The sequence below is a fragment of the Artemia franciscana genome, chromosome 21 (assembly GCF_032884065.1).
Source record: "Artemia franciscana chromosome 21, ASM3288406v1, whole genome shotgun sequence".
NCBI lineage: Eukaryota > Metazoa > Arthropoda > Branchiopoda > Anostraca > Artemiidae > Artemia > Artemia franciscana.
Window position 1 is genome coordinate 12,797,019 of NC_088883.1, and position 19,308 is coordinate 12,816,326.

The following is a 19,308-nucleotide window of genomic DNA, read 5'->3' on the forward strand; positions in this document are numbered from 1 at the left end:
ATGAATTGATTGAAAAAGTATTTCCGAATATTCTAAAAAATTATAAAAATAATAAATGGCTAAGTGAAAGAGCGATTCTCGCACCCAAAAATATAGACGTCCACGATATCAACAATATTGTTTTGAACAAGATTCGAGACCAGGCAGTCCTTTACAAGTGAGTCGACACAGTTTTGGAACCAAATGAAGCGGTTAATTATCCATCTGAATTTTTAAATTCCGTGGATCTTTCAGGGTTTCCACCACACGTGCTACAACTAAAAATGCGAAGCGCCACCCCAACAGCTAGTATATATATATTCACAGGTGGGACACAGGGGCACAACTACAATGGCACGTAACTAATATGGCGCGTAATGACTTACGCGCGCGGGGGGCTTGGGGGGTGCGAAGCGCCCCCACCAACTAGGTGTTAGTGTGGCACTAAGCGCCACACCAACAGCTAGTATATAATAAAAACAATGTGACCAATATCTTCAATTTCCTACTATCTAAACCTTCTTTTAACAATACATTTTCAAAGGAGTAAGCTGTATAAGCTATTTGAAATTCGTTTTCCATCTGATATACACGAGCTACTTTCAGTCAAAATGTTTTTAAAACTTTATTCGATAACAAATAAATAAAATTGTAAATATTAGATCCCAAAACCGAAACAAGTTTTTATACAAATTTAGAGTATACATTTTTACGAAACACTTACAAAACAATATTGAAAAATGGCACATAAAAACTTTAAACAATACACTCCAATAGAACACTCGAATAAATCCCAAGAGAACAGATCACTTTTCTGATTAACACTCGTATTTTGACTTGGCATACCTAGTGTTAACATTATTCAAATGATGACAAGCTTTTTTTTTTACTGAAATGATCTGGCAAGTCTCACAACAACCGTAGAGGTGGAAAAAGAAATAGAGGCCAGATTCTCGTTATTTGATGTCATTTATTCTATTGTTCCATAACAAAAATTCCATTGTAAAAACATAGATAGAATCAAGGTTAACAGCAAAATCAAACTAAGAAAATTTTGCTTAGCCTGACCCATTTTTTTCCATCTCTATGGCAAAGGCTTCCATAGATAAATCTTCAAAAAGGTAAGTCAATAGTTACTGAATACACTCTGCGTGACGTAAACAAGATACCTTAATACATTTTATTAAAAATTAAATTTAAAAAAAAATTAAATTTTAAAAATTAAAATTTAAAAATTAAATTTTTAAATTAAAATACATTTTAATTTAGTGCTAAAAATTACAAGAGCGAGAAACTGTTACGGAAAAAAAAAATTAGCAAACAAAATATTCACTCAAAATTAATACCCAGAGTAATCCTCACTTTTCAAGGCATCCCCATGAGGATTATGAAAAAAATACCTTCAAGAGGAATTTCCCGAAAAAGGGACATTTGTTCATCGAAAAAAATGTTCTTATCGACCAATTCACCACCCTTGAAAAAACAATCTAGAGCCATAGCGACGAATAATTGTTCACCTATAGTTCAAGCCAGGACATAGCAAAATCAACAGCATAAGAATATCCTATAATACATTTGGTTGTTATTAATCATACCACTGAGTGCAGATGTCAAGCAATTAGGGTTAAAGTAGCACCCTCGAGAAAAAAGTAAACACTGATCATAAGGCAGTAAGTTCCTCCTTTCTTGAGGTCAAACCCGGCATTTTTCAAAGATTATTGTGAATATTTTAGTAGGAATATCTTGATAGACATTAAAATAATCGTTATTTTCTTTTTGTCATCCAAACGCGAACAAATGCGTAACTTAGACAACTAAACATATTATCTGGACCGTCACCAGAGGAAGAAAAGAACTAAATCCAATTTGTCCATCACTAAGAACTAAAAAAAAGAATATCTCAGTGTCAAGAGTAAATCACAAAAATTGCTCATCCAAGATCAATACCCCTCAACTAATGATGGAAAATTTTGATCTAAGAGGGAATCGAATTCACGACCTCCTGGATGCTAGGCAAGCATCCTAATAGTGGAACATGACGACAAGTTCTGAGAATAAAACATCCAGCTATGTGACAACAACGTAGACTCTTCATTAAAAAAGGCATCTTAATGCAGCTTTGCCGCTCATTTTATCATTAAAGCTTCGACACACAATAATAGAGCCAAAATTATCGCTGATAATTGTGGGTATAATTACCACAGTACTAAAATTTTCCCGAAATAATTCCCATCCACCCACTCCCAAACCAAGAAAAACGAACACTAAGTGTTTTGATTTTATATGAAAATCTTTATAAAAAAAAGGAATGATAAGATCACAATAATATAAAGGTCTCAGACAAAGTTTAGGCAATTGAAAAACAATCCGACAGCATCAACATAGACTAATGGTTTCAATCAAGCTATAATAGTGCCGTTCTCAAGATTTAACTAGATCATACTAAGACTTAACATTAGATCATATACGGCCTAAGTCAACCTTGACATTTTATTGTTATTTTTGTTTAGTTTTTAGCATCAAACCACTTGATTTAATCTAATCACGAATATTCTGTACGAATAAAGATAATAAATACATTCTAAGCAATCCTTAGAATCCGTTTTTTCCTAAGGATTAATACCAAAACGAAAAAAAACTTCTTCGTCATCGGATACAAAATTATTTTATTAGAAACCAGTTTGACTAAGTTAATTTTAACATGTATCTCAGCACAGGAACGTAAACAGGATTTCTTTAGGAGACGGAGAGCAATCACAAAAAAAATTGATAATTTGAACAAGAAGTTCCTGAAATTCAGAACAAATTTTTGGATTTCACGTGGGGTTGGGCCAAAATACCACCCTACATGAATTTTCTATATCCAAACACCTAATGATGGATATTTGCTTTGATTGGTGTATGAAAATCTAGAATAGCAAAGTATCTTCTTTCAAATTTTCTACATTCAACGGACTTGATCAATTTGGCTTCTAAACGGCTCAGCTTAACTTAATTTGTAATGGAAAGTTCGCTTAAGCAGAGTAAAATTAGTTGGATGATATTATGAACAAAGTCTCTAATGAGCCTTGAACTGAGATAAACCAACTCGAAATAAAAATGAACATTACCGTTTGTTTTTTTCACACCAAAAGCTGGAATAAACATTTAAAATAATATTTGATTTACAGATATAGAAATTCAATTAAATTTAATAATCTAAAATAAATGTAAGTTGCCTTTGGTACAATCAATAATAACAAGGCAGCTATTATGTTTCCTGCATGACTATAACCTTACTTTTGGAGCCACCTTAAGATTTTAACTAGAAATGTTTACTTTTGTAGGTTGGATTTCTTCTGCATAACAACATACAGTAGTTATAACTCAACTGAATTAACATACATCTACAATCATAAAATATTCAAACCAAAACATATTAAAACAGGTATTTTGATTAGAAACAGACGAGTGAGTAGTAAAAAGGAAAAGAATAAATACTAAAAACAAACTATAAAATAATTTTGGGGTCCGGAACTGACGTTCCTACGGTTTTGTGTGGCAAGATTGTTCCCCCATTTACGTAAACCTCATCTTTGACAGTAACATCTTCGCCAAGAACAGACACATTCTCCATTCGCACCTGAGAAATTAAAAACAAGGTTTACAGATTCTATTCCTAGACTGATTCAAACTGATTATGCAATTAATTACAGCCAATATTGGTAGACTAAATACCTAATTACTTTTTTTTATTGCTTTCACTAATTGATGATTAAATAACGGAATTGTTTTTGTTGGTAAATTATTGTTAGTAGGTGTTAACGAAGTATTAGTGATTACTATTCAAAATAGACTTATGCTGGTTGCCATGAAAATCCATATACTGACAGATCTTGAAAAAATACTAAATGGTCCAACACTCATCCTGAAAAATTAATTACAGCCAGCGTTAGTAGATTATATGCTTAATTACTTTTTCAATTACATTCACTAATTGACAGTTGAAGACCGGAATTGTTTTAGTTAATGAATTATTGTTAATAAATATTAATTAATTTTTGTTGATCACTAGTCGAAATGGACTCGTCCTGGTGACATGAAAATTCATATAGTGACGGATCTTGAAAAACTAATTAAGTCGAAATGGTCAAACTCTCACCCAAAATTTTTTAGAAAAACGAAATAAAATATTGGTCATTCATATTAAGAGAAAAAAACAAGCAGTGAACAATCACAATCCGAAATTTTCAGGTTAAACAAAAATATACCACCTTAGAATGTCTTCAAAATATGTTCCATGCAAAATGGAACACCAAAAACAGTGTCATCTAAGTTGAACACAAGAATAGGCATGTACAAAGAAATTCATTGGAGGGGGAAGGGTAAGGCACACTAAAAATGGGATGGTTGCAGGAAGAGCATACGAAATTGTGACAGAAAAAGTAAAATCTCAAAACACCAGAAGAGGACAAGAACAAGCTTAATCTATTGGCACGCTTGAATTTGCTTAATATTCGGGGTAGGGTTATCTTTCCTTTAAATCTCTTTCTTTAAGAGAAAATTTCACAATTTCCGATAGAGCAGTTTCAAGTTATCATAGAGCTCGAATTTAATGGTTTTTTTGGGGAGGGGGAGTGCCTAGTAGATGAAAAAAGAAAAAAAATTCAAGAAATGCCTTTAGAAGATTCTTTCACCATTGTAGAGGCAGATTGAAAGAGGTCTCAATTTAAGCAGGATTTGACCAACTAAAATTTGGATTTATTAGGTTAAATGGGAAAAGGTAATAAATTATGAGTGTCTCAAAAACATATGATAAATTACTGTCGCCTGTTCAACTGTAACAAATCGAAAAAGGATGCGGTTTCTCATGTGTTACCAACTGATTATAATCATAACGAATAAACATCACAATAAATAATAATCATAATAAATAATAAATAAATTATTTTAGCTTGTTATTTACAAGATAAAATAAAAACAGACGAAGTGATAGAAATAAATAGATAAGTTACAGAAATATTAAAAACAAATTGATCAATTGAACTGTTAAAAAATAAACAAGATTATAACTACATTAATAAAACAAGCAAGAACTAAAAAAGTAGTAGTTACAAAACAAAACCGAAAAAAAAAATCCGTTTTTTTCTATATTTAGAGTTTAGTTTGTTTGTTTTTTAAAGTTTAATTGATTGGATGATTTATTTAGCCACTGGAAAAATGAACAAGAAAAAAAAAGATATAAAAATAAACAGTAAACGATAACCAGAATGTTAATAGTAAAATAAGTAAACAAATTCCGAAGTAAACTTAAGAATTTGCGCACATACTGACAAAAGCCTCTTTACTTTTCGATTTCAATTTACCAATTTAGAAAGATTTCAAAGATTATCAATTGATAAAAATTTTAATTTATGCGGGGCTCCCACGGCGCCAATAAAGTTAATAAAGCTGTCCACAAAGTTATTAAATAGTTTTCCTCGCATAACTTTGTTGACTTTATTGCTGTCGGATAAAAGTTGACCTTCATTTAACTTTTTCAAGGCAGCCCACAAAGTTCAGCTAATAGCAGAAGACTTGTGGAAAATTTCAAATAAGCCACACATAAGTAAGTGTAATAGTGTACATATTCTTGTGGGGCTTAACAACAATAAAAATTATCTAAGCCTTAGTTATTAAAAGGAAAAAATGCTTAAGAACATTTCTCAGCTTCACGTAAGATAAATTCAATTATTTGCTATTAAGAATGACTGTAAAGTGAAAAAGGTGATACTTATGGTGCGCAATTCCATGAAACAATTTACCAACTTAACTGACACCGTGGCAGCCCCCCATAAGAGAAGAAAATTTTGTGAAATGGGGATCTCAAGAAAGTGGGTAAAACTAAAGTTAAACCAAATTTCAAAATAAAATATTTCGTCAAAGAATCTATTCGTCGTCAACAGTAGAAAAAAACTTTTTTTTAGGTCGGGAGGGGGTGTAAGATAGCTTGAAGGATAGGTATAATATATCATGTATTTCGAACTTTAAGAGAAACCATGATACCTATCATAGCTGCGATATACTTCAATATTATTTGTTGTCTTTATAAATTCTAAAAGTCCCCGAAAAAATGTTTCGGCTACATTGGTTGTAACTCTAATTTAGTAAAAAAACGTGCAAAATAATCTCAACAGATACACCTTCCACTATCATAATTTGAAATTAAATTATCACTAAACTGAATTCAATTAAACAATTCAAATGTTTCTAAATTGTGGGAATGGAGCCTGGTTCCATTCCATTAAAGTTTCGTTATTTAAACGATTTACTTCATATATTGCCTGTAATTTGCCATTTCTCTATGAAGCATTTTCCAATATATTTTGGGCTCCATACCAGATATGGACAACATGGCTGTCGGCCACTGGTTCCGTTTTAACGACGGCCACCAGGCAGTGATTACCAGATAAAAATGCATAAAGCATAAAATACATAAAGCTATTCAGATTTATTGTTTTCTTTGTTTCTTTTCCTCTGGATGTCCCTTAAATTTACGACCTACATTTCCAGTTTTAAATTTGGTTTGATTTTAGGTATATGTAATGTGTTTAAATTATCCATTTCAGAAAACTTGTCTTCTCTTATCTATGAACGCATACTATATACTGTAAAACTGTATAGATTATTGTGTCTATAGTGTATACACGGGCGCAGCTTTGGGTTTTGAGTTGGAGGGGGGGAAGAATGTCCCAACATAATCGTCCAGTGTATCGACAAATGCTGACACATAAGCTAAATTAAAGTAAGAATATAAGCTAAATTCTGAGGTGTCACCACTATTCGCCGAAATCTTTGAACTTGAGAATAGAATTTAGTTTTTAAAATTTCTATCACAGCATGGATGCCAAATTTAAATTTTATGTCAAACAAACACTAGTAAATACATATATATATAAGTCAACACTTAGTTAAAAAGTCAAAAAGAAAAAATAAATAAATAACAATAAAATTAATTAATTAAGACTAGTTTTCCTTGCTGTTATATAACTCAACAAAACTCGGAATAAAACTCTTCCCATATCTTTCATGTTTAGCGGGGATGGGTGTCAGTTTGGGGACTTTTTGGGATTTTATACGGGACGGTCTAATGCGGGCGAGAAAGTTGGGTTCGGGGATGATGGAACGTAGTCGGGGAACAGACAGGGTCTTGGTACCAAAACGAAGAAACAGGAGGTTCCTTCTCCTGGCCAACGTGGTGAGCTTAAACTTACCAAGTAGACAAAGATATGGAACCTTCCCTTCACCATTTATGGTTCTAGGTGCTCGTTTTGGACATTTTCAATGTTAAAAACATGCTCTGAAGAAAGACCGAAATGCCATACTGGACAAGCAAACTCCAGTATTGGCGGAGTAAAAGAACAATAGAGTTGGAGAAGATCCTTAGGGGGACAAGAAAATTTTAACTCGGGGTTCCCCCTCCCCCTTAGTTACGCCACTGTGTGTATATATAATGTAAAGTGCATACTCTGTATATACTATATACACTGTAAAAATATTCAACTTCAATCCACTGACTAATCTAGGAATTCAATTAAATAGATAGGTAAACAGAAGAGTGAATTGAGAAACATACGCTGAAAACTATTACTATCACTAACAACACATCACGACAGAAAGCAGTTTGCAAAGAACGGTGTGGAAAAGCTAAGAAAACCCGGAAAAATAGTCAAATCTCAAAGAGATTGAGGGGAAAGGGAGCATATGTATGACAAAAAGAACTATTGCCATTTTTGTTTTGCAAAATTAAAACACCTAAAATTTACTCACAAATTATTCAAATATAAGTTCCATAAATTCCAAAAATTTTCGAGCTAATAGAAACGCTTTGACTTTATACAAGAATAAAATTGCTGTGATTAAGGTAGGTAGTGATGTTAGTAGTTGGCTGGGTGTGAAATCCGGAGTTACGCAGGGTTGTATCCATTCCCCGCTCATATGGACAATTTTAAAGGACTTCGTCCTAAGGCATACAGCAAAGGGCTGGGAAAGCATGGAATCAAAAGTGAAGGTAAGACATGAAAGATGTAAATTCTTTGAAAGTCCTAATGAAAATGTTTGTGACGATTTTTGGAGGTTTCAGGAGAAAAACCTCCAAAACGATTTTTGGAGGTTTCAAGAGTTCAGTGCTAAAAAATAGGTTAGAAAATGAGGATGGAGAGGAACATTAGGTATCGATCAAGTGAATAACTTCACCTACCCGAATAATATTATTGGTGAAGATGGTGGATACAGGGAAGATGCGAAAAATAGAATGAGTAAGGCGTGTTTTTCGTAGTTGAACAAAGTTTAAAAAAAAAAACATGAAGAAAAATCTCCAGATTAAGATTAGAATATTAGAGGCCACGGTCATCAGTGATCAAGCATGGCTCGGAAACATGGGAACTTCAAAAAGCCAAGGAAGATTTGTTAAATCTTTTCTAAAGAAATTGTCTAAGGATAGTTTTAGGTACGCATTTGACTAACCGTATATCAAACAGTAAGCCTACGAAAAATGTATTCTGACCCAACTTTCAAGAGCTACAATATTATAATGTTAAGACGGTTAGGTCAGGTTTAACAGATGAAGGACGACTGACTGCCAAAGACTGTACCGTTTGGGCCAATCATCTAGAGTCAAAAGAAAAGCAAGTCGTTCCCAGAAGGGTAAGGAGTGGGCTAAGTTAAATCTAAGTTGTTGTTTTTTCACATTCACAAATAAACAAATAAATTAAACAATACTTTCGCGTTGGAGAAAGCCTATGAGGGTTTGTGGTCGCACGAAGATCCACGTAACTACTTACCGCAACTGCTCAACTATTTAAAAACCTCAACTATTTAATTTATTCTATTATAAACAAACCAAAAATAAATAAACTATAACCTATATACAAAAAAAAACAACTGAACTAAAAATAATAATAGATAAATAAAAATGTAAAAGAAAAACAATAATAACCAACCCACCCCCTCACTCTTCAATACTCAACTCTCCCCTCCCCCATTCTTCCCTTCAAACCACAAACAATTTGATGGAAATTGGAACTACATGGGAGGGGGTAAAGAATGAAGCTCTGAATATATCGTGTGAATTTGGAGCTTGCACAGCTGTTTTGGCCTCAGGCAGCTTGGTTCCGCACTGAGTTCTTAGTAGTAGTTGTAGTAGCATATATTTCAAACAGAGTATAGTAAATTAACACTTGCAAGAAATTAAAAGAACACTCACCCATCGGCCGATAGAACATCGCCATCCAATAATACAGCTTTCGATTAGTGAATGTGACAGAACTCGAGTGGCTTTTAGAATCGTCGTTCGTTTAATTCGAACACCGTCACCGATTTCCACACGGGGACCAATAACTACATTAGGGCCAATTCGACAATTTGCTCCAATCTTGGCAGATGGATCCTAAGAAATAGAGGAGTTTATTGTAAAGTAGATTTTTGGAAATAAGCTACCTGTACATGTTTTCATAAAAGGGAATATCAATTCTCTACAAACATTTACAATTTTTCTTTTGTTAAGTAATGATGTCGATGAAAAACAGTGTAAAAAAATTAGTTTTGCTTTTCTATATGGGTTGCTTAAGAATCACAGGTGGTTTGTCCGACAAAACAAAATGATTTATGTCATAACTTTTATAGATTCATGTAATGCCGCTAAACGAGGTCAACCTCAAACGATTTTGGAAATCTCTTCTTATAGAGACACGACTTCTTTTCAGCAACCAAGAATATTTCTTCATCATTTTTTAAGGTTGATAATACTAATTTTATTTCTTAAAATTTTTTAAACACACTTCACAGCAAAGAATTTATGGAAAATGCTTAGTATGTCTTGGTTCTTTGAATACTTCCATTTCCATTGAACTGGCAAAATAAACTTTACCAAATGCGTCACCGCCCAGAAAGTAGCAGTGTATGGGCAAAGGTAAATAGGTCTCCTCAGTGGTGCTACCTATTTCTTAAGGAAAAAATAAGGGGATAGGTTCTTTTCTCAGGCAAAATCAAACACATGTAGTCCCTAAGTCCCTGATTTTCAGTAAAAGCAGTACTAATCTTTTAGAAGGGACGGAGCCAATGCCTGGTGGCATCTAAAACGTTCAAGCTCTGCAGAGAGGGTTATTTCAAGTTCCGAGGATACCCTTTGGATTTGAACCCTTCGTCTAAGATTGCTCTGTCTATATCTAAAATTCTAAGATTCTAGATAGACATAGGCTTTAGTTTTGTCCACTCAAATTGCACACCAGACACGTACAAAGGGGCACAAAAACGATATCCATCATTTTTACTATTTTTGCCATATTTCAATACAATATCCATGCAGTCCACCAATGTTTTACATTTTTAAAAGCGATTGCACCCTCCACCCCACCCGCTAATTCCTGAAACAACATTTTAAGTACATGTCTGTTGCAGAGTTATATTTTTTTTATGAAAGCTGTATCAGTAACTACACTAAAAATAAGAAAATATGTATAAAGACTGAACTTCTAAGGAATATGTAGCTCTGAAAGATTTAATGTGGAATGAAATAGATTCTAAGGCCCAGATTAACAATGAAGCATTGAACCACTAAATTTTTCCTCACAAACCCGATAGGTGAAAAAGTGTTTTATTTAGCCTGGCCCTTGAAAAAACCAATAATTAAAAAAACGAAAAATGATAGTAATTTTGTTAAGTTTATCGATTTGACGAAACCTTAGTTATTAATAGTTACTGATTATACTTCAGCTCGATCATCCCACTTTTTTCAAGTCTTACATCAGACCTATTTCCGAGTATGGATGCCACTGTATGTTGGTGCTCCAAAACGTTGCTGGTACCACTCATAAAGCTCCAAAATAAGGTTAATAGGTCAGGTTTAGTCGTTTTCTACGACTCCCCCAAGTCTGTTGGAGAAGGGTTTGGTGTACCGTCGATGGCTGCTTTCTACAAGTACTTAAATTCACCTCCTTCTCTAGAGCTTTCCCGTATAGTGCCTCCAATTGTCCAACCAATAAGACGGACACGAAGGCACGCAGCTTGGTAAAATTATATCGAGGTTGGGAAGCCGGGAACAGAGTACTTGAAAAACAGCTTCATCTGACGTTGAACTTCGATATGGAACGATCTTCTTGAGGGATTCCAAAAGTTTTTCTGTTGACTCCTTCAAAAGATGATTCAATAGTCTTCTAAAAAACATCGATAAAAGACTTGCAGCGAATCAGATATTTAATTAGACCTTGTGCCGCTAATTTACGAGTGAAAAACAAAATATTTTGTTTCAATTTTTAGGACTAATCATTTAATACGGGCACGTTGAAATCATCAATTACCAAGGTCATCATCAACCATATTACTAACCCAATGAATAATACAATAACAGTAATAGCTATAGTCGAGGGCCATTTTACAGAAAGGGTAAATAATGATTGTCCACTGACCACTGTCTATCTGTCGACAAGTATTATACGGGCCGGTTAAAACTCAGGGGTGAGAGGGTATACTGCAAAAAAAATCAATTAAAAATGTTTGGCATATTGTTAATCATTTAGTCATCTTTATTTTAAATATTAATTGGTCCAAAATAAATTATTGCAGTCTTATCCTATAGCAGCTTTGTTCATATCTTTTGCAGGGTAATTCAAAGATGCTATTGACAAATATGGCTCCTTGCTTACCATAGGTACCATCATACCACCAACTGTTTGATACGATTATCCTTACCTGTGCACAGAGGGGGAAGGGATCTTACTTTTCATCCAGCACATGCTTCTCAGGCATGAAACAAAAATGTCAAAGAGCCTTTTGTAACTCTAATGATAGAGCCTCTGAGCCTCTTTTGACAAGCACACACAAAATATTACTTCTGCCAAATTCGAATGTAAGAAACTTGTTAATTATTCTTTCCAACAATAGGAGAGACTAGAGTAGACGACTGTTTCATCAAAGTCCTTACTTTTGGACCAGAAGAAAGAGAAGTTAGAAGTTTCAGAGGAGAGAGGAATGAAAAAGATTCAGAGAGCAAAGCACTCAGTGCTCAGAAGAATTTGGTATTCTGTTGTATCAACGTTTCATATCTAACACGACGAATGTGTGGTATCAAGAGATGTGTTGCCATCACGATCAAGGAGCGTCGACTGAAATGGTTGGGCCAGGTCCTACGAAGGCCACCAGAGTACTTACCTAACTGAATCCTTCTAACTGAGCCCCTTAGCCCATTGAAGAGACGCCAAGGAAGACAGCGGAAAAATTGATGGAACTTGGTTAAATCAGATTTTGACCCTATTGGGGGGTTTAGAAAGGTCGGTCACAAATGGACAACCCAATGGCTCCCACTTGCAAAGTAGCTGACAGCAGACCACACAACTTGGTCCAAACAGGTCTCGAAGATCCTTGATGCCGGGCAAGGTGGAAACGTCTGATTCCCGCCACAAATACAACAAGTAAGTATCTTTGTCAATGGAATTAACCCATTAGCAGTTTGATTTCACAAATAAACAGGCCTATTATAAAAAGACTTCATACTTCTATTGCTTCTAAAGCTAAGTCTTTAAAAAGCCCTTGAATACTTTTTAAATGATCTGAAACCTGTAGATAATCGAACAATTCTGACGACATTTCCGAATTCGGCATCAAAAGCTCTATTACAGATCAAAGAGTTCAGTTTCTTGGCTAAAAACTGTATTTATGGAAGTCCTAATCTTTTTGTATTTTATTCTCTAAAAACTTACAGTATCTATTATATTATATACGGAAGTTGCAACAATATCATTCCTTATTACTGTTTGCATTTCTTTCTCCAACGATCAGTTGTTTTCAAAATGATCGTTGTTTTAAAGAAACCCGTTCGATACTTGACCTGAATTCTAAAATTACTTGTAGCCTACTGTGTATTCAGGGCTTCCATTTCTTGGAATTACAGTCCTAAACTGGCAGTCATGGGAAAATGTGTATACTAATAAATTCTAGTAATTAAAAATAACTAGTTTTAATCACTCTATTTTTATCTAACCCTCCAGGTACAGTCTTTTTATTTTGTGCTTGATGCCTATATCTCTGCGTAGCCTAAATCATGGGTGATACTTCGAAAAAGAGCTATAGACCTAACACCAGAGAGATGAGATCAGACTGCTCCATCCAGTTTAGTGGTACTGAATCCATTAATGATCAAATTGCTATGCTCACCTCTCACTTAAACACTCTAAAGAATAAGCAGAAGCTGAATGATCAAACGCTCAAAACTACAATGGCAGAAGTTGTCAGTCAAGCACTGTCTACTGAAGTTGGTCCATTGGTTGAGGCTCCATTGGTTGAGTTTTCTTAAAGAGTTAAAGAGGCTGCGTCCCAAAGTCGAACCTTAAAACGTACAGGAATTAGAAGAGGCAGTTGGGGGGCTGCCGCCCCCCAGACCTCCAGCTTTTAAAGACTCTTTTGTACAGGTTTTTTTTTGTGGGGGGACTTCATTGTTACTAATTCTTAGTTTCGGCGCAATGGTTCTCCTGTCCTCTTGTGTTTAACATTTTTCGAAGTTATTCCATTATTCATTCATTTCAATTTTTTGTTAATTAAAAGAGGGCCTTTCCGAAGCCAAGAGCGGGGGGTTAGCAAAAAAACAAAAAACCTGTACAAAAGAGTCTTTAAAAGCTGGGGGTTTGGGGGGCGGCAGCCCCCCAACTGCCTCTTCTAATTCCTGTACGTTTTAAGGTTCGACTTTGGGACGCAGCCTCTTTAACTCTTTAAGAAAACGAAGTTTTTTTCATATTATTTCTGTACGTTTTTCTATAATCCATGGTGGATGTAATTTAATAATTCCTGTACTCCTCGTACAGGAATTAGGAGAGGAACTTGGGTGGCTGCCGCCCCCCCCCCCGCTTTTAAATCATTGTATAAAATAGAAAAAAAATAGATAGAATGACCGAAATGTTTCTTTTGCTCATAAGAAGCTAATATTCTGTTATCTCTCAATTGATAAGCTGTCCAGGTGTTATCAAAATTATACACTTTTATTTTGATGTTGTGAAAAAAAACCACCCGTAAGGGACTTGAACCCTTGACCAGAGGATTAAAAGTCCCACGCTCTACCGACTGAGCTAATCAGTTGCATGTGTGTAAATATAACTTCAAAGCAATTTTTAAAAATTTCAAATTAACATGGGCTCTTATGGAGAGAAATGCGTTAATTAAGTAGCTAATGCGTGGTTTCTGGAAAACAGGGAAGGAGTTATCGGATCGAGCTGAAATTTCGCGCATAAGCTCCTGGGCCGTAGGGGACCTTAACTTGTGAATTTCAGCCCGATCGGACAACGTTAAAAGTGGGGGGGGGGGGGGGTTTTGGTGGTCGAAACTTTCGGGGGGTTAAGATTTTCCTACAAAACTTTCCAGGAAAATTACTCGGAGAATTCCGCATCGAATGAGTCTTCGTACACCCAGATTCGATGTCGGCTGTGACCTGTAGGCGTCTAGGAAAAAAAAGAAAATGAACATTAAGTGGCTATGCGTGGTTTCTGGAAAACAGGGAAGGAGTTATCGGATCGAGCTGAAATTTCGCGGATAAGCTCCTGGGCCCTAGGGGACCTTAACTTGTGAATTTCAGCCCGATCAGACAACGTTAAAGGGGGGCTGGGGGTTGACGGGTCGAAACTTTCGGCCAGATTTTCCCCATGAAGGAAAAAAATTTGGCAGGTTTCTTAGTTGGAGCTCGGGCTACGAAATGCATCCCTCCCCATCCCTCTGCGACCACTGGAACCGAAGATCGCTCAACATTGTTGTGTGTCGCCTCTTTATAGAGGCACGAGTGTGCCTCCTTGACAAACTGTTCTGGGGGTATTTCTTTGTTTATAAAATCTAATATTGAATTTTGTAGAAGATCTGACCTTGAATCCTTGTTTACATCAGTGGTGTCTAATAGTAGGACAGTTTATTCTCTTGTCATTGATCTGAAAAGCCAGTTTGCATGTGATACTGTTTGTTTGTTTTATAAGCCCCCTCCTTTTCCAACACATCTGTTCTGTGATTTGCTTGATCAGCTTTCCGGTGTGGGGACTTTCTCTAAAAAACGAATTTGTGTTTTGGGAGACTTTAATTGCAATATGTTAAATGTTGGATCAAATGATGAATGTGACCATCTTTTTGATGTATTTTCTTCTTCAGGGCTACTTCCTTCAATTTTTTTTCCTTCTCGCGTTGACCCTTCAAGAAATTCTGCCACTTTAATAGATAATATTTTCACTTCTCATTCTCCTAATTTGAAGTTCTCTTCTGGTCTTGTTTTCACTGATCTTTCTGATCACTTTCCTATTTATCTATCACTATCTGTGCCTAAAACTGAGATTACTGTGGATGAGAAAGGTAAGTCTTCTTTTAGAACTTTTACAGATAAAGAAATTTCTAATTTAATACATGGTCTTCAGAGTAATGATTGGTCTAGTGTTCTTGAAGCTAATGATGCTGATTGTGCAACTAGATTATTTTTGTGTCGTATGGGAACTCTGTTGGATAAGCATTTTCCTCTTAGAAATAAGCCAAGGAATTTTACACCCAAATGCCCATGGATGTCTAGAGGTCTGATCAATGCAACCCATATGAAGGCGTCTTTGTTCAAGGCTGCATGTAAAAGTAAGACACAGGATGATCTTTTGAAGTATAAACATTACAAAAATGTGCTCACTTCTTCAGTTCGTTTAGCAAAAAAGCTGTATTTTTCGCGTCGAATTAATGAATGCAAGGGGAATTTGCGCAAGGTTTGGACTGTAATTAATGAAGCTCTCTCTCGCAAGAAACTCAAACATTCCTCTCCATGTCTTTATAGAAATGCTGATGGTTCTGTTGTGGACAAAAAATCCTCAGCGAGTGCCTTCAATTCGTATTTCACCACACTTCCTTCAGTTCTAATTCCACCCCCGAGTAGAGTAAGTTGTTTTCCCTTGGCCGAGAAGTCTTTTTTCCTTTCCCCATGTAGTACTACTGACATTTCTAGTATTATTTCCCAACTTCCTGAGATACTGAGATTTCTAGTATTATTTCCCAACTTCCTAGCAGTCGTTCAGTTGATAGTTTTGGTTTGAGTTATAATGTCCTTAAAAAAATTAGTCAGTTTGTTTCTCATCCGATTTCACGCATAACTAACCTCTCTCCTTCTTCTGGTATTTTCCCTCATTCATTTAAAGTTGCTACTGTTCTACCTTTGCACAAAAAAGGTGATTCGTCTCTAATTTCAAACTACAGACCTATTTCTCTTCTTCCCGTCATCTCAAAGGTTGTTGAAAAAGTAGTGTATCGTTGACTCTCTTCATTTGTATTTAGTACTAATTCGACTGATGGAAATTCTCTCATCACTAACCATCAGTATGGTTTTCGTCCCTCATTCTCTACCTTGCATGCTACACTGATGCTACAGAGTTTGTGCGTGTTAATCTGGACAAGGGCTTGTGTGTTTTGGGTCTATTTCTTGACTTTTCAAAGGCTTTTGATATGGTTGACCACAATGTTCTTCTGTCTAAACTATCCTTATTTGGTGTGCATGGAGTCCCACTAGATTGGTTTAGGTCCTTCCTCTCAGATAGATCTCAGTATGTTTTGGTTAACCGTACTTCTTCCACTACTTTGCCTGTATTGAAAGGTGTCCCACAAGGCTCTGTGCTTGGACCACTTTCGTTTCTAATCTACATTAATGATCTTGTTGAAGGTCTTCATCCCCATGTTCACCCTGTTCTTTTTGCTGATGACAGTAATTTTTTCATTGCTGCGGTGGACCTGCCATCTGCCGCTTCTATAGCTCAAGGTCTTCTTGATAAAGTAAAGGATTGGTGCTGGTCAAATGGTATGGCTCTTAACAGCCGAAAGAGTGCCATTGTCAACTTTAGGACCCCTTACCGCATGCGAGACGTACGGGAGCCAATCACCCTGACTTTTGGGAATGATATTATACCACAAGCTACTATGGTGAAACTTCTTGGTGTGTATCTTGACTGTTTTCTTTCTTTTAAACCGCATATAACTCACACCCGTTCCTTAATCCTCCGCCAGTCTTCAATGTTGCACCGGATTAATTCATTTCTTCCTCCTGATATTATGGTTTCTCTTTATCATGCTTTTATTCATCCTTACCTTTCTTATTGCTGCTCTGTCTGGGGCAATACTAATAAATCTCTTCTCTGCTCACTTCAAAGAGCCCAAAATAGGGCAGTGAAGGCTACTTTTCTTCTCCCTCGGCTTTACCCTTCCTCTGATCTTTATAATGATACTGGAATAGCTCCGCTGGATCATATTATAGGTAAAAGTACTCTTTATTTAGCGCATTCTGCTTTTCTAGGTACTCTTCCACCGACCCTGCAGCAGTTTTTCTCAAGGACAGGCTCAGGTAGGTACTTTTCTTCTTTGCGTAATTCTTCTCGACGATTTATTTTACCAAAACGATCCTCTACAGCAGCTCAGAGGTCTCCTGTATATCAGTCAATTCTATTACGGAACTCCATCCCTTTGGATATCCCTCTTTTTCTTTCTGCAAAGGCATTATTTCGTCGGGTCTTTCCAGTTAAATAATTTTTGTCTCTCTTTTAATTCTATCCCAATTTGTATGTCACTTCTCTTCTTTTAATTTTTTTTTTTTTTTTTTTGTATATATTTTATAAGTGTTTTATTTTTGTTCTCTGTGGCCCATTACAAGCATAGCTTCTTGGACCTATTAACTGATTTACTTTTGTAATAGTTTTCTTTAGTATTAATAAATTGATTGATTGATTATTTAAAATTAATCCCTTCTGACGTTACTTGTAATCACAACCGGGACTGCCATTCATAAATATCTCAGTCATAAACTTACGATCTTAGAAACAAAATACATACAAGATATCTAAAATTAATTCTAGAAATTAAAGGGCTGTTGATCGTATTTAATGGATTAATTCATTAATATTTCTATTCCTCGTACTTGTATTCAGGACTCCCAGTCCTCGTGCCTTCACTCATAAACCTGAGACCTTGGGAAAATATGTTAAACATTACCCTCATAAATCATACTAAACATATTACTAAGTAACCTGGGATATTTCAAAGGTGAAAAATATCCTAAGATTCAATCTTAGCATATTGTCTAGTTCTCGGCGGCAGTCCAGCTTGAATTTGAACATAAATTTTTTGAGTACTTAATAACGTGGTTACAGCATATATTTTCCGGGTGCTTAATACCTGTACTTACATGTATCAACTGAGTTACGCCACAGATTTTACAAAACTACACACCCAAATTAAGAAAAGAGGCGAAAAGAATGAGAAAATACTGACTACAAGCACATTGCCAACAAAGGAGGGGCCAGTGGCTAGTTCTTGACTATTTTTCTGTTTGAGCGAATTCAAGTAAAGGCACATTCCAGCTAAGTAGTCCTTCGGTTGACCAACGTCCATCCAAAATCCACTAAGCTCATGAGCAATCAGCTCTCCTTCACTGGCCATCTTTGGGAAAACCTCTTTTTCAATACTCATTGGACGAAGCTACAAGTTAAAAATTGTATTTAGTAATTTTCCTGAAAACATATGGAATGGAGCAGAAGTTCAAAGGAAGGGCACCACTCTCAAAGAAACAAGCTTAAACGAGTCTACACATTCACGCCTTTACAACATGAACAACATGAAACTTTCAGGCATTTTCTGGGATCGATATTTTAGATCGAATATTTGGGATCGAACATTGACGCCTATGAAACCTGGAAAAACATGAAACTTTCAGGCATTTTCTGGGATCGACATTGCAGATGATCCCATAAAGTTTCATTTATCAAAGTCCACTACTTTCCTAAATTACCAAGAAAGTTTGCCTAGAAAGCAATTTTTACCCTGGTAACTTTTTTGCAAAAACCTCCTCCGTAGAAAAAAAAACAACTTCCGAACCAACATAAGAAACTTGAATAATTTGAGCAGCTCTAAAACTAGTTTTCGGTAACCATTTTACGACCTAATTTGCATCTATGAATTAACTATTTTTCCGGTATTATGATTGTCACTATTGTTTATTAATCTCCATTTTTTATTCTTCATTCATCTCATATCTCTTTTTTCGTATGGAGTATGATAGCATCGTGTCTTTTCTCTTTTTCGATTTGGTCGCAGTGGCAATATATCTTCCCTTTGTTCTCATTTTTTAATTTCCTCGTTGTTGGTCCCAAATCACCTGTCCCGTTTTCTGTTTTCTTTAGAGTATTTTTCTCTGTCCTCTTTTATCCCATCAACCTTATAAAAGCACCCCTTTTGTGTGTTTGTTTTTTCACCTTAAATATCCATAGCATTTTGTGTAAATGACTTTGTTGGAATACCTATATTACACTGCATCACCATATTAAATTATTATATATT

The 19,308-nt window shown here is 35.5% G+C and overlaps 1 protein-coding gene across 2 annotated transcripts in view; it reads right to left on the reverse strand.

The window, feature by feature from the left end:
- Positions 1–591: 591 nt before the first annotated feature.
- Positions 592–19,308, reverse strand: part of LOC136040651 (mannose-1-phosphate guanyltransferase beta-like) — a 38,595-nt gene continuing 19,878 nt past the window's right edge. Inside the window, exons 6-8 of one of the 2 annotated variants that reach the window (XM_065724936.1) lie at positions 18,244–18,450; positions 9,203–9,385; positions 592–3,601 (exon numbers count right to left, since the gene is read on the reverse strand). In XM_065724936.1, the coding sequence (XP_065581008.1) occupies positions 3,470–3,601; positions 9,203–9,385; positions 18,244–18,450 (522 nt within the window). In that variant the 3' untranslated portion in view covers positions 592–3,469. The remainder of the gene's footprint in view (positions 3,602–9,202; positions 9,386–18,243; positions 18,451–19,308) is intronic. The other variant, XM_065724937.1, reaches the window with a different exon arrangement.